The sequence below is a fragment of the Stegodyphus dumicola genome, chromosome 5 (genome assembly GCF_044657685.1).
Source record: "Stegodyphus dumicola isolate Sdum_Otavi_A_Nest chromosome 5, ASM4465768v1".
Classification (NCBI taxonomy): Eukaryota; Metazoa; Arthropoda; class Arachnida; order Araneae; family Eresidae; genus Stegodyphus; species Stegodyphus dumicola.
In genome coordinates, this window is record NC_140772.1 from 20418679 (window position 1) to 20433785 (window position 15107).

The window sequence follows — 15107 nt, forward strand, 5'->3', positions numbered from 1 at the left end:
TCAAACGGAGTTTCACTTTTCAATTTGTTGCCACCCAGTATTAGAGCCCTGCATTATATTTAAAGAAATTAAAAATTGAAGAATCTGCATGAATTTATGCATGTTCCTCACATTGTGAAAAACCAACGGTACCGTCAAATTCTGAATAACTTAGTCCTCCACTTTTGAATTTGTTTTATTATCTATTTTATAAAGTGGTAATAAAAAAACCATCGCGCCTGTTACTGGAGATACTGGCCTCATGCGGCGGCATGGAAACGCACTGCGGATGAACACAAGAGTGCAGAGGGGGTGACACAGTTAGAGCGGAGGAGAAACAGACTGACAATAGAGGAGACTGATGTTATAACTTCGAGTGTAAACATACGCTCTTCAGAGATCCCTTTGTTACTGTTGCTGGAAATTCTGCGATTTTCTAGGTGGTCTCATTCAGCAGGTTTAAATAATATCATTATGATAATCTAAATCATTGTCGATCTTATTTTACGGATTATTGCTAATTGTTTTGGTATACAAAATACTAATTACTAATCTAATAATAAGTATGAGACTCGGACTTCATAAGTTCTTTCGTTATAAACAATTCGAAAGGTATGCCTAGAGCTATGTTGGAAATTTAAGAGATCAAAAACACTTACCATGTGGATTTCAAAAGCAAATCTCTGACTTCGGGAATCTCTGTAATGCCGGGCAATAATGGTGGTGAGTAGCAGGCCAGGATCTCATTTAAGGTCATGGAAGGAAACCGGACGCAGCTAATAACATCGGTGGCATGTTTCTCGCGCTCCAAGTAACGAACGCTCAACCATTTCAGTGCCGCCAGATAGACGATGACTTCACTGTTTAAGAGAAAAGAAGTATTAAGTTTAAGGCAAATATTACAAGGGCCGCTAGTAGATGCTACGCTACATTGTTATACCGTCAACCGAGTTAAGTTATAAAAAAATCAAAATTAAAAAATAAAAATAGCCGCCTCTTCCAAAATGCCCTCTTCCAACTAACCAAAATTTGGCCAATTAAAACAGCTGACATAAAAATGCTAAATCCATCACGCAGATAAGAAAGGACCTATGTAATCAATCCTAGACCTGCTTTCAATCACACAGCAGTCACAGATAAGATAGAATTTAGTCCAGCACTTCTGTAGTACAACAGGTATTTAAGGTATTGCTGAACTACATGGTTGCTCATCTCCGTTTTGAGAAAACTACCAGGGGCCCTAGGGACATGCCAACTAACACGCATAGTCCACAGATAATGAGACTGACTTTGCGTGACTTAGAGGTAACACACTCCTCTTATAGGATCTTACTCTCTTTCGCCGCATAAACTCTACTAGATCCTACCAAAGAACCTTGGCGACTTCTCGCACAGGCTCAAAATAATACCAGCACAGAAGAAGCGTGAAAATAAGCCTTTACTAGTCCCAACTATGAACAGAAGAGCTCATACTTCTTGCTTGACAATAACACCGACAACTTGCGGTTGACTTTAAGTTAAGGCTAATAAGGCTGACTCGACAACGTACTCGGCGTGATAATTTCACAAATGTCCAAAAAGGCGTATCAGCAACTCTGCATAACAGCAAGGACAGACGAGTAACGTGCGCTGGCTAGAGAAAACACGCTCTGAATAAACTCCAAGAGTCACCAGTTTAAATACTCACTTCACTTAATTTAAAATTAGCATCCTGGCGAGGAAATGGGAGAGGAAATTGAGGAGTTCAGGAAGGATAACAAAAATTTGAATATTCGGTTAATTGAACTATGGAAAACACTATACATTCTAAAGAAAGATCTTCGCGAAAACGTGAGCCCGAAACCGGTCTTTATTACAGCAAAGCACACGAGGGCTATTTGCCTAAGTGAAGGATTTCCATCCTGGAGGAGTTTGTAAGTGAAACTAGCTCGTATCCACGTTACACATGGGGAAAACACCGATACGGCTATCCTGTTTGCCAGAATTCCAACCCGGGTGGAACTATCAGTGTCCAATGACTTTACCACTCGGCCTCTGGTAGGCCTAAGAGGTTTGGAAACACTTGTCCTGAACTTCAACCTTGTCCTAAGCGATTATCATCTTTTCACAAAAAATAAAGGAATTTGATGTGTAAGGGGACTTTCTGACAGCAAAAGCAAATAGTAACTGCATTTCTGAATAGGTCAGTTATAGAAGTGTATTACAAGAGAAGTTAACTACTTCTGATTTGATGCGACAAGAACCTCGAGACTTTTATAAAAAGACTTGATAAACTAACTTCTTTTGTTCTTTTTAACTTCCTTGTACGAAGCATAAAGGAGGTATTGTAATCGTGAAAAATTTCGGGTATCATATTTCAGCGAAAATATTCATTTTGACGTTATCGAATGCAATTTAACGATGTTTTTGCGTGACATCTGTAAGTAAGGACAGAATAAAGGACTCTTTTTACCCAAAAAAAATTATAAAACTGATTTAAAATGAATTCTGATGAGATTTCTTTGTGGCGTCTATCTCGCATAACTCAAAAACGAGTAGCCTCAAAACGTTGAAATTTTGTTCATAAAACTGCTATAACATGTAGATGTGCACCTCCCATTTAGGTTACAATCTGCGGCAATGTATATATATCCACTCTGTCGCTCGGCTCAGTGAGCTCAGTTTCTTTATCCTTGTATGCTTGTAAATTGTGCACTTTTTGCTTTAAAAATGATTGAATTATGCTGTCCTGGTTAAGAATTTTATGCCTTTAGTTAACCTTCATGCAATAACTGTGGAATTATCAACACTTTAAAAGTTTTTTTAAGTGCGGTTAAGCCTAATTTTTGATTACCATGGCAGCCATGTTTGTTTACATTTCAAACTTAGCGGAATAATGGATTTGTTGCCAATCTAGAGAAACTAAGCTTCGCAACAACAAAGTAATGGCTTTATTATTATTGCGCATTAAATTATGCTTAATTCCTTCTGGAATTAACATTTGAGTTATTAGCTTGTTTTGGAGTAGAAACTGTAATTTTAATTGTAAGAACTGTTTTTTTTTTTTTTTTTTTTTTTTTTTGTTTGTTTGTTTGTTTGTTTTTTTGTTTTAATTGTATTTGGTGTTTTATGATTTTCTACAGCTTTGAAATTTTAATGAAAATATTTTGAATTTTTATGTATTTTTGCCTTGCCGAGAAGTGAGAACTGAATCAATGTGTAGCGCATGCGCATTAGGTAAGCGACGCTGAGGCTGAGCCCTTTGGGAAAATCTGTTTCTTTTTTATATTTGTTTAATTTCTTTTATACATTGTTTTAGTTTTATTATAGTGTTTTAATAGAACTTGTGGTAATTCATCAGAATTCTTCAAATGATTTGTATTGTGCACTCTGAGTTATAAAATGAATGTTAATGCTGTTAAGTGAAACGTAGCGCCGAAGTGTCGCTATAGTAAATAAATATAGTGAATTTGAGAACTAGAAGAGTGCATTTATTCTACTGTGTTTTATGCGCTCGAGGAAGTAGATTTAATTTAAAATTCGTTTACTGTTAATTCAATATGTTTAAATGAAATGCAGGAAAATTGCGTATAATTTAATATTCGTACAAGGAAGTCAGATTTTTTTTTGGCACACGTTCGCGCCAATTACAAAATTATAGAATGTTCTGTTTTATAATTATATTACCAGTGTTTATGTGAATAAGAGGATATATAGATAGATAGATCATAGAAAACTGTGAAATACTCAGTATAAATAATCAGTGCTATTTGCTAGTAATAAATACTGCTATTTGCTAGTAATAATAATTTGACAAGCAAGGATGATAATATCCCTAAAAATAATTCAAGGAGGAAAACTAGTCAGATTAAGAACTGTTCTGTTTATAGAACTGCACCAGTTAAATTTCAAATCACTGACTGACAAAGAAAATGTTTTTTGGATATGAAAATTCTCCATAATGCCTCCATAACATTAACTAGCTTACGAAAATTTTTGCATGATTTTTCAGAAGTAAAATTTAATTTTAGGTTTGCAGAATAACAATATTGTGTAATAGATAGTTTATTTGCTTGCTTGCTAACCATTGTTTTCCTTCAGTTTCAGTTGGTGTGTCATTTACCGCTATACAGAATATTTCAAAATGATTTCATGACTAAATAATTATTGAACAGTTGCTTATATAGCCTTGCTTCCGGATTAAGAAATCAAATAAGTTAGGCCTTCAGATTGAGCTAAGTTTGGTCATTTGAATAATTTTTAGTAAAAAATACCTACAATTTCACTGTTTTCAGAACAGATTCTGATTAACAAAGTTCTTCCCTTAAAGTTCCTTTTAGGAAAGAATATGGTATCCAAAATTGTCATTCAGAGAAAGTTGTTTAAATTAACTAAATTTAAAACATTTTTATTTTATGAACAAAAAAATGTGCGAGACGTATCGAATTTTATAAATCGTATGGAAATAGCTAAATTTCGTTAAACATAAAATTTAGAGTTCCTTATTTCTTCAGATGGTGATTTGAAATGAATGCTGCTTAATTTATGGCATTCTAATGTAAAATTTCTCTTTTCGAAATCTGCATTTGGAAATTAAATATAGTGAGCCACTTTCAATAGTATTTGCAATGTCCACTTACGACAACATCAAGCTCTGGGCTTACGCCGTTTTCACGGGTCCCTCTCTGTTCGCTTTTTGCAATCCAGTGCTTGTTTCGTGAGAAAAAAAAAGAACAAAGTTATGAGGGTTTAATTGGAGTTATTTTTAATAATATTTGCAACATAACGAGTAAAATTTGCAACATTACTGTGATCAATAGAAAATGTTTTTAATTGGACAGATTTTTGCTTCTTTTTTTTAATTATCCTTGTTTAAAAATTTTCCCATTCATATTTTTTCCATGTTGCTAAACCTAAATCAATCAATCATATAGCCTACAATTGGTAAATTTCCTTTGGAGTTATCATGGATACATGTCAAGCCATGTAAGTGGTGTACTCAAACAATAAGCAGAAATTAAGCAAATGGCCTAACTTAGACTATACAGATTTCAAAGCAAGTTATCGACAGAAAAAGAATAAAAATAGTGCAACTAAATAATATTTAGAAAATTTTCATTTTGTCTGGAATTCGAAGCACCGAACTAAAAATGAATTAGAGGCAAAATAAAGTGTGAAATTAAATTTAAGTTATTAGGAAATTAACATATCTGTCAGAAATGAACACAAAAGGTTAATCAATTTCACGGGTGATGGAAAAATATTCAGTTTCATTTATCAAAAATTCCAAATATCGAAGTCTGGGAGGATTGAAATTCTGCATTATTTAATCACTCGTTATAACAGATATCATGGAAAACGACCTTACCTTCTGGTAGCCAGTATGTCTGCACTCAAGTACTCGATAACTTGGTCGCAAGAGAGATCCAAAAATTCGATGGTTCCCACAATGTGTTCGAATCGTTCTGTCATTGTCTTCAGAGCCCTCTTTGCAGCATCGTCCAAACACAGTTTTCGAGCAGTCACGTAGATGTAGACTGGATAAACTTCACGTTTAGTTTTGCCAGTCAGAATCTATTAAATGGGGGAAAAAATTTTGAATCTGATCAAATTTGTTACAGAATTATATACGCTAAATATTCTTAATATTCAAAAACGATCCTGTGTATCATAACTGATTTGAGGCTGTATTCATTGATGTTAGATGATGAATTTTGTACTCCGAGAAACATTGCTTGTCTGGTATAAACAGTGAATGAGATCAAAACTGTTTGCATTTATTTTTATCCGGCTAAAGGTCTTATTCTGTGAAGATCGGTTGATTGGAAATCTGCTACGAGTATAACAGTAATGAATTTTCTTATACTCAGTAAGGAATTCGGTACATACTTCCGTACAGAGATGTTGTGCTCCTTCTATTCCGAGCTTCCTAGATGCTGTGTACACTTCTCCAATATTCTGGCATGTCAAGTTCAAATTAGCAGTGTACATGTACTGCAAAAGAACGGAAAAGGCTTCGTTGGTGACAGATTCAAGTTCCAACTGTAATGAAGAAAATCATATTTCAGAGGAAATCATGCCGAAAAATTTAATTTTTATCGCTAAATAAAGTAGAGAATGCAATACTATAAAACAAGCAAATAAAATGTTTCTTCATGTGCAATGTAAAATGCAAAATACTGTAACAAACTCTCTATACATGTAAGTAACGTTAGTGAAATTATATGCAGATTTGTAGTATTTCTTGTATAATGCAACATGAAGGCCTCAAAAGTGTGAAGCATTGCCGAAAAAATAAGATTACAGGGAATGATATATGATATGAGGGACCAGCCCGGCCCTCCTGGCAGACTTTACGTCGCCCTATGGTCTTTTAAGATTACAGGGGTAAGTACATTTAACTTTGAGATGAATAGAGAGATAAAGTCAGGCTGATAACGCTAAATTGGCGAATCAAGATGGTCATGCTTTTAACGACTTACTTTTGTCGCCATAATTGGCAAAAAGTCAGCATAAGTAGCCAACATGGCAACCAAAAGTAGCCAACATTGGTGCCAGTTTGGTCCTATATGTACGTAACTGTAACTAGTCATATCTCTATATAAGAAGCAACTGTATTCGGCCCTAAATGTAATTGTATAGCCTTCCAGCAGTTTTGAGAAATCGAATGTAATGGAAGATCCTTGGTGGAAGCGGAAAAACAATATAAAATCGGAGACTGCATCAGTTTAGTCTGGCTCAGTGTTGTGTTCAGAGTTTAGCTCAAAGTATTGAAAGAATTGAGATATCATTGCATTTGAGGCTTTTTTTAGGGTTAGTTTGCATTGAGGTCTTGTGTTTAGTGTTCTAAGTAGTTTGAAATGGTAACTGCTGATTGTCCTCTGTCATACTAAGAAGCACTTTACTTTGTGCATGCAATCTATTGCGAACCTGTACGCAAGTAACAAATTTTCCCGTCAGAAGTGGAGGACAATGACATTAGGACAATAACAATAGAGAAGCAACAAGACATCTAGTCACAGCATTGCTGCATTTCAAGAAAGATGGAAGGAGCATCAAGTAGGTTAAAGAAGAGGTGAAGAAGTAGAGATTAAAGAAGACCAAGAAAAGATGGAAGGGGCCGTCAAATCACATCAAGAAAGGACTGAAGGGAATCAAGAGGAAATACAAAGAGATATTACAGCTTTAATAGAAACTAAATTCGAGGGTATGGAATCAGAATAGATGCAGTTAAAAATAAAGCTAAAGAAACTGAAGAAAGTGTTTCTGCTGTCGAACAACAAATCGAAGAAAGAGGTTCTGCTGCCGAACAACAATTCCATGGCTGATTTTTCTGCTACTGTTGCTAAAACTGTGCAAAGTCCTGTCGTCCCGGCCTTTTTCCGCGTACGATGGGAAGGCCACGTGGCAGGAATACAAGATTAAGTTCTCTGTAATGGCAAACGCAAATGTATGGGATTAAGAAACTAAAGTCAACCACTTCGCCGCTTCTCTGAGAGCAGAAGCTACAGATGTCCTTTAAACTCTGCATGGAAAACAAATGCTAGACTTAAAAGATCTATCCGGCCCAATGAAAGTTCGCTTTAGTGAGACGTGTTTAAAGAGTATAGCAGGCTTAAGTTGAAATTTCGCCAATAGAAGCTCACGGAAACACTTGCTCAAATATTGGAAAGCTGTCACATCTCGCGTTTTGGAGTGTGATATTAAATTCGAGGCATCCCTTAAGTAACTCTTAGGGACCACCACTCAAGGAAGGCTGCTTAAGTCCAAGAGGTAGTGGATCAACTGACTGCTCGTCTAGACGATTTAACCAGGCAACTGAATCCTTAAATATGAATTTCAGCAACCCAATCCTAAATCGATGGAACTGCAGTGGGGAAGGTCACATATGACAGAACACCCGAAAGCAGGGAAAGGAATTAAATCCGCCCACCAAATAATTGCTCAAGATGATGTCCCAGTACCAGCAAAAAATATTTTACTACCTGGATACATAGCTGAAAATAGAAATTTTTGGTATGACATAATAGGATATCCTCTAAACTGTAACAGCCCAAAATGGCTACTAGCAGCTTTGGCACTCGTCGGCCTGTCAAACATTTTCATTCCTCTGAGAGTTGACAACGTAAATAATAAGGTGAAAGTCTTTAGGAAAGGCGAAGTGGTCGCAGCATGTACCTTAGTGACCTGCGTTAAACGAACTAGTAATCCTCCCTTCTCTGTGTCTTCGCAGAAGCTAACATTGGAGTTGCTGCTGAATGCACAACTAAGCGATGAAGACAAGAATGCTGCAGAATGTGTCATTCAAGAATTTCAAGATGTTTTCTTTCGCATATCTTCTGGTGTAGATCACAGCGGTTTCACACAGCATTAAATTGATACGCTGGATAATTCACCAGTCCAGCCACATCCAAGACGTCTGCTGATTGGCAAACATGAAGAGGTAGGAAAACGTCTAAAGGACTTACAAAAAAGCGACATTATCGAGCCTTCAGCAAGTCCTTGATCGTCTCTCAAAAATTAGAGACAGAATACAGTCTCTAAAAACACTACTTTCGCAGATGTCTGCGTCTTAAAATGAATGAAATCTGCACCTAATGATATATGAATCCTGCTCTACTTGCCATACCATTCCGCGGAATGTTTCTTTCGAAACGACTTCCACGAACGTACTCCTCTTTTGGCCTGCTTAGCCAAATTAAATAACTAACTAATAAACTCAGTGATGCTAGGAGGAAAATAACAAAGAGGGAAAAACTTCTGAAGTGCAAACAAAACAATTCAGAATAATAATTATTTCTTCATTTATTATTACAATTTTTGGAGTTAATTTTACGACGAAAACTTTTAGTAATTTACTGTTGAGACGAAAATCCTTGAGGGCTGTAATGTACAAATGTAAATAATTAGAAGAAGAATTAAAAGATACTTCCACCTATAATATTTCCGACTATAAGATATTTCCATCTATCTAAGAGAAAAAAATATTTAACGGTCTAACGATTTTTGACTTCAGTATAGTATTTCTTCTAATCTATTTTCTTAAAACGAATATATAATTTCATAATTACGATTTGAAAAACATGTGGTTCTCCTTTATTTGGTTGAATGTGTGTGTGTGTGATTATGGCAAAGCCTCGAGGGCTATCTGCCTAAGAGGAGGGATGCCTTTGTGGAGGACTTTCTAAGGCAAACTGACTCGTATACACGTTACATATGGGGAAAAACACGAAAACACCCATGCAGCCAGCCCGTTCGCGGGATACGAACCTCGGACCGAACTACCAGTGTTCAGTGACTTTACCGCTCGGCCGCTGGTGGGCCCCTTTGGTTGAATGTAAAATGAAAGAAATGTTCTTGTTTATAATAGGAAAACATCAAAATATTTAAACTGTCATAAAATATTACTGTTTAAATAAATTTGGAAAAAATGTTACTTTATCATCGACAAGGTAAAATTTCAAATTTGTAAATAAAACAGGCTTAGGTTAGCCCAGATTTTGAATAATAATAGCTAATAGATAATTGATTTCGAGATCGATTAAATATATCCTCCTCTTCTTCAGATGCAAAACTTTTGCTTCCTGAAAACGAAGGATCTATCTTGAAGAAGATGAATATATGCTGAAGAATCTTCTTATCCTGAAGCAATATCTATCCTATACCGAAGTAGGGAGATCTATAATCAACCTCGAAATCAATAGTTTTATTCAGTATCCCACCCAATTTAAATCTGCATTTTCGATTAATTTAAGTATTAAATATATATTTTATTTGCCACACTTTGGTGTAATATAACTTTTGTAGCAAGCTGTTTTTAAGAAGTACAGGTAATATCATTTTCTATGTGATTTACTTTGTTATACTGAAGAGCAACACTGTTACAGTGTCGAAAATAAAGATGTTCTGCATCATGGATGGGAAATAACGTGTTTTTTGTTCTTGACCTTCAGCTTTAATGAGCAAAGATCATACCTCTAACTGAAAACGGTAATATTTTTACAAGTGTTAATACAAAGAAGAAACTGTTTCTGAAAACAGTTTTATTCGTTATTTATTTTTCTGTTATACAAGCAAAACCTTCAAATACATTACTTACTACACACAAGAGTGTCACGTTTGTCTAACATAAGTATTATTTCTTCATTGTAAAGCTAATTGTACCTAAATAATCCTTTGAGACACACTTCTCAGATTTTCTAAAAGAAGTATAATCTACAGCCTCCATTTTTCCATTAATGTCTAATGTACTTTCGCTCCGTGGAAAAATGAAGGCTTTCCAAAGTAAGAAAGGCTAAAGCTCAAAAACGCAAATTTTCACCAATAGATGACATTCCGAAGAAAATTATAGCGTTTATCCTCTGATACTTTTATTATTATTGCTAATACTTTTTTCTAATCTGGATAAATGTTATTTCGCTCAATAAGAAGTCCTTCTCTTCTGACATCGAATTGCATTCCAGCAACGCCCTTGGCTTTTCGCCAACGACAAAAGATAATGGAATTTCTTTCCGAAAAAATGGCAACATGAAAGAAAAGAATTTCGGCCTTAAGCGTGTTACAGTAATCTCATTCGAGGGACTTAAAATCAAATTTCGCATGAAGTCATATTCCTCCCTCTTTTAAGGTGAGACGATTGCGCATGCGTGCATTAAATAAAAGCGATGATTTTTATGTCTTCGAACAGATTTTCGAAGATAAAAAAAAATAGTTTTTGCTTGATGAACCTCTTCAACACTACATTTAATTTTTTTATGTGTGTATTTAAGTACAATAAGAAGTCTTCGAAATCCTATTTACTTAATTGATTTCAAAAACAGTTTTGACAGGTTTTTAAGCTCGAGATTTTTTAAGGTAAAAAAATGCAGCATACAGCTCCAAAACATCTGTACTATTTTTCATCTATTCGTGCAAAAAGAAGTTAAGTTCCCTATTAATTTTTTTTTTTTTTTTTTTTTTTTTTTTTTTTTGTTCTTGAAATTATATAAAAATATGATGCATTTAAAGTACGCATCTTTTAAGATTATATTAAATTAATTTAAATAAACACACATAATGCGTACACTTGATTAAAATTTTCAGCAGATATACAGCCTATAACACAAACATTAATACAATTAACGTGTTGTATATAAACACTACAATTTAGTGTACATATCGAGAGTCATTACGTATTACCAACAGTTGCTCCTTTGTGATATTTACGTTTAAGTTTACTAAGTATATGTTATTTAATTTAATTATTTTCTTCTCTCTCTTTTCGCCCTGAAATTCGTTCAGTTCATAATTTATGTAGATTTGAGTGGCAAGCAGTTGTATGATAAAGTTTAGAGATTTAAAAATAAGAATGTTTAGTCTGAATTTGGCCTGCGTCTTGCTGCCCTGCCAATCGAAGAAAACAGACCATACTAAAGCTGGTCTTGCTGGAAACACATTAAACTGAGATTAAATCCAGTTTGGTAAGTGTGAGCGTTCAGAATTTTGTCGAGGTATAGCTAAGTTTGTAGCCTCTGCTTGGTTTAGAGCAAACCTGCTAAATTTATATCCTTTTTGAAAGGAAGCTTTGAGTTTTAAACTAGGTCCAAATTGACAGGTAAACCTGTTTTTAGTCCAAAGGCGCAATTTTCCCAGAAGGACTATTAATTTCGCTTTGGCATTTTGCGTTGATTCACTTTCTGCATTGTTTCACTTTTCAAACTGTTGCCAATAAATATTATCGCCCTGTATTGTATTTAAAGAAATTAAATAATGAAGAATCTGCATAAATGTATGTATGTTTCTCGCATTGTGATAAAACAACGGTACCTAGAGCCATCCAATTTTGAATGACGTAATCCTCCTGCGAATTTGGGCATCTGGTAGTCCTAATTTGGAATTTGGTTTATGATCGATTTCATATTTTGTAAAACTTTAACGAATTTTTTATTAACAAATTCAAGGATTTCAAAGCTAGCAATGGCAACGTTGTACAGAAAAAACATTTTTATCTCCAGCACGTGAGTCTAAAGATATGCTCATTTTAAAATTATTTTGTGATACTGCTGTTGAACTGAATTTTATGATTTAAGTAAGAAGAACATGATATTTAATAAATAAAGGTAACATAGGAAACGTTAAAAAAGTCTCTTTGGACGGAATTTAAAATCTGAAACCTTTCAGACTTTTTATTTATTTATTTATTTGTATAGTTTAATTTAACCCCTCTCAAGTGGTGGCGTAGAATAAACTTAGTATTTTAATTCTTTGCTTGTTTTTCTGCGGGTATCTCTTTGGTGATGATAATTCTCCACACAGAACTAATGTAAACTTTTACAGTAACAGACATCGGAAAGTTATTTTGAACTCATAGTGAGTTTTACACCTTTTCTTAAATTATACTTAGCGAAAAAAGCGACATTATTTTAATCCCTTGCCTATACAAGAAATATAACATTCTTATCTTACAAAAAGTAACTATCATCTATTATCTTCTTTCTGTGGGGAACAAAGACGAAGTGCGAATTTTTAACTGGAGTCTGAATTTTAATACATTTTATTGAAATGATCAGAGTGTTCGGGAAGCTTTGACGACTTTAAAGCATTAGAAAAACAAGCGAATATTCATAATCTTTCTGCTACTGCTGAATATCAAGGTCAGGGTAAGGAAAAGAAAAAAAAATATTCAGTTTAAGCGAATTCTGAGTTATAAAGTGCCTTTAAATAACTCCTGTTTAGCTGCTCTGCTTTCCGGGCTTCAAATCCGAGATTGCTGCTTTCATATAGATCAGTCGCTTTAACATGTATGTTATTCAATTGCTGAACAGAGAAAGAACGCATCGCAGACTGCTTTTGAAATTTTTTGGTGATAACAGTAGAGAACAGCTATCATTTACAAGCTGCAGAATTTGTCTCTCCCCCAATAAATATCGCTAATTAGACTTTATAGAGTCTGTGTATTCTTTGGTAGTATACGCCCTGAATTCTACGGTTGAAAACAAAGTAGCAAATTCTCGCTATATCTTTAAGAATAAATATTGCAGATGAAAGGTTTAAATAACCTTTTTATTGAAATCTAAATTAAAAAAGATGCACCCGCTTCGTGCTCACAAATCACCACCACTTGTGGCTACGTAACAGAAAATAAGAATGTAACAAATTACTAGTAAATTAAGATAATTTAATTGATTAACTCTTTAGCATAAACTAACGCTAAATCTACTGCTCACAGCAAAGCCGAGCCGAGAAATATCAGTGTAAACTAAAAGGTGTCGAACACCGAAATAGAGAGCTAATTTTAAACTCGCAGCATAAACATCGGAACTATGTCCGCTGCGACTAATTTTGGACTCTTGAAACGCAGCTTCTGAAACAGGTTGAGAATTTGCATTTACATCATACAAAATTTACATTCCGGTAGGAAACTAAAATCAGGAGCGACAGTAAAGTTAAACTAAAAATAACTGTTTAGAATAAAATAAATCCTTACAGACCTTGAAAATCGACTGCATTTAAAGCAACGTTTTGCTTTTCATAGCTTCAAATCTACCTGTACTACATGTACCTATATACAGAACTGCATTTAGCTTTTCATAGCAGCAAATCTACATGTACATCTGTAAATAAGTTCCAGGATACCTCAAAGTGCATTCTACTACTTGCATGTATTTGGCTTGGAAAGCAAATTTTAGAAAAAAGTACTCTAGCCACTGATGATGATGATGTCGTGTCTATGGCAATGTGCAATTATATAGCTCGAAAGCTGTCAAAGACAGCTTTTGCAATATCGGCAGCTCTATCAGTATAAAGTAGGTCCACTGGGTCTTCAATGCCGATGCTAAACAGTTTGGCCTGGATTGCTGGGCAGCTGAAGATGTGATGGCAAGACAGGGGGATGTCATCTGGGCAATGAGGACAAATGTTGGTGTAACTACGCTGTCCGTCTGCAGAAATCCTCATTCCTTTTAAGTGATTTGTCCTAAGTCTAATTATGATAGTCGATATGGCTCTGTCACAGTTCAATTCCGGGATGGAGTTTCCTTTAACTTGACCGATTAGTCTTTGGCTGGCAACTGCATTGGCATCAACGAGGGTCAGGCAGTTGGATGGCTGAGGAGAATCACGGGATGCCTTTGCAAGCTCATCGGCCTTCTCATTACCAAAAATATTTACATGAGCCGGTATCCATTGTAAGATGCAGGATTTCTGGGCAGCAATGATTTTGTTTGTGAGCTCGATGATCTGATGACTGAGTTGACATTTGCCCTTCTGGATCGCTTGCAATGCTGATCTGCTGTCAGAGAAGATGATGATGACCTTGGAACTCTGGTCTTCGTTAACTCTAGCCACTGATAGACAAAATAAGAATGTCCCTTCTTCTGTTTATCCTACAATCAACCCAATGTCTAATTCTGTTTCTTTGTCACGGAGGATGTAGTTTGGTACACGGCTGCAATCTGAAGCTTATGGAAACCAAAGAAGAATGAATCATCTGAATTCGTTTACCCGAAATAGTGGCAAAAGTATGGCACCTGACTCATGCAACTTGGCATAGCCGAAGTAATGTCTACCGAAATAACCGAAATGGAGCTAGACGTTTTGTTTTAATTGCCGCAGATGCCATTGTGGCACAATACGTTTGCGTAATATGCAAAACCTAATGTGCATAATATGTGGCTCGAAGAAACCGCAAAGTAGTGCAGAGCTGAAAATTTTGCACTATTGTTGCATACTCTAGCGGTTGCAATAAAACGGACTGCTACCAATTCCGGACTTCTACCACTTGTTCATAACAGCTGAATAGTCCTCAGGGCGACGTAATTGCTCTTCTGATGGTAAACAAATGAATACATATATCTTCCACTGCCTCATAAGTAAGCTGTAGGTTTTCTACAACAGAGCGAAGATGACTAAGTAACTAGCAGCCTTTTTTTACATGAAGGCCCTGTTCAACTCTGCAATAATGTTGTCCAAAATTTACCTGAATCTGAATCTTATATAGAGTTAGATTATTCCTAGTGATCCCCTTTTGGTTTAAGGTTACGAGAACTTTCTAACCCAGTACTTAGCTAGTTTTACCAAATCAAAGCCAAGTTAAATCAGAATGTTCTTGAGCATTTCTTTCAACTTTTTCGACATTACGTTTGTGTTAGTTATTACTACAGGTGCTATCT

The 15107-nt window shown here is 35.3% G+C and overlaps 1 protein-coding gene across 3 annotated transcripts in view; it reads right to left on the minus strand.

Moving 5' to 3' along the window:
- LOC118182432 (uncharacterized) overlaps positions 1-15107 on the minus strand; it is a 144904-nt gene that overhangs the window by 102068 nt on the left and 27729 nt on the right. For all 3 annotated transcript variants that reach the window (XM_085816488.1, XM_085816487.1, XM_085816489.1), the window contains exons 4-6: positions 5848-6000; positions 5327-5532; positions 639-839 (exon numbers count right to left, since the gene is read on the minus strand). In XM_085816488.1, the coding sequence (XP_085672614.1) occupies positions 639-839; positions 5327-5532; positions 5848-5949 (509 nt within the window). In that variant the 5' untranslated portion in view covers positions 5950-6000. The remainder of the gene's footprint in view (positions 1-638; positions 840-5326; positions 5533-5847; positions 6001-15107) is intronic.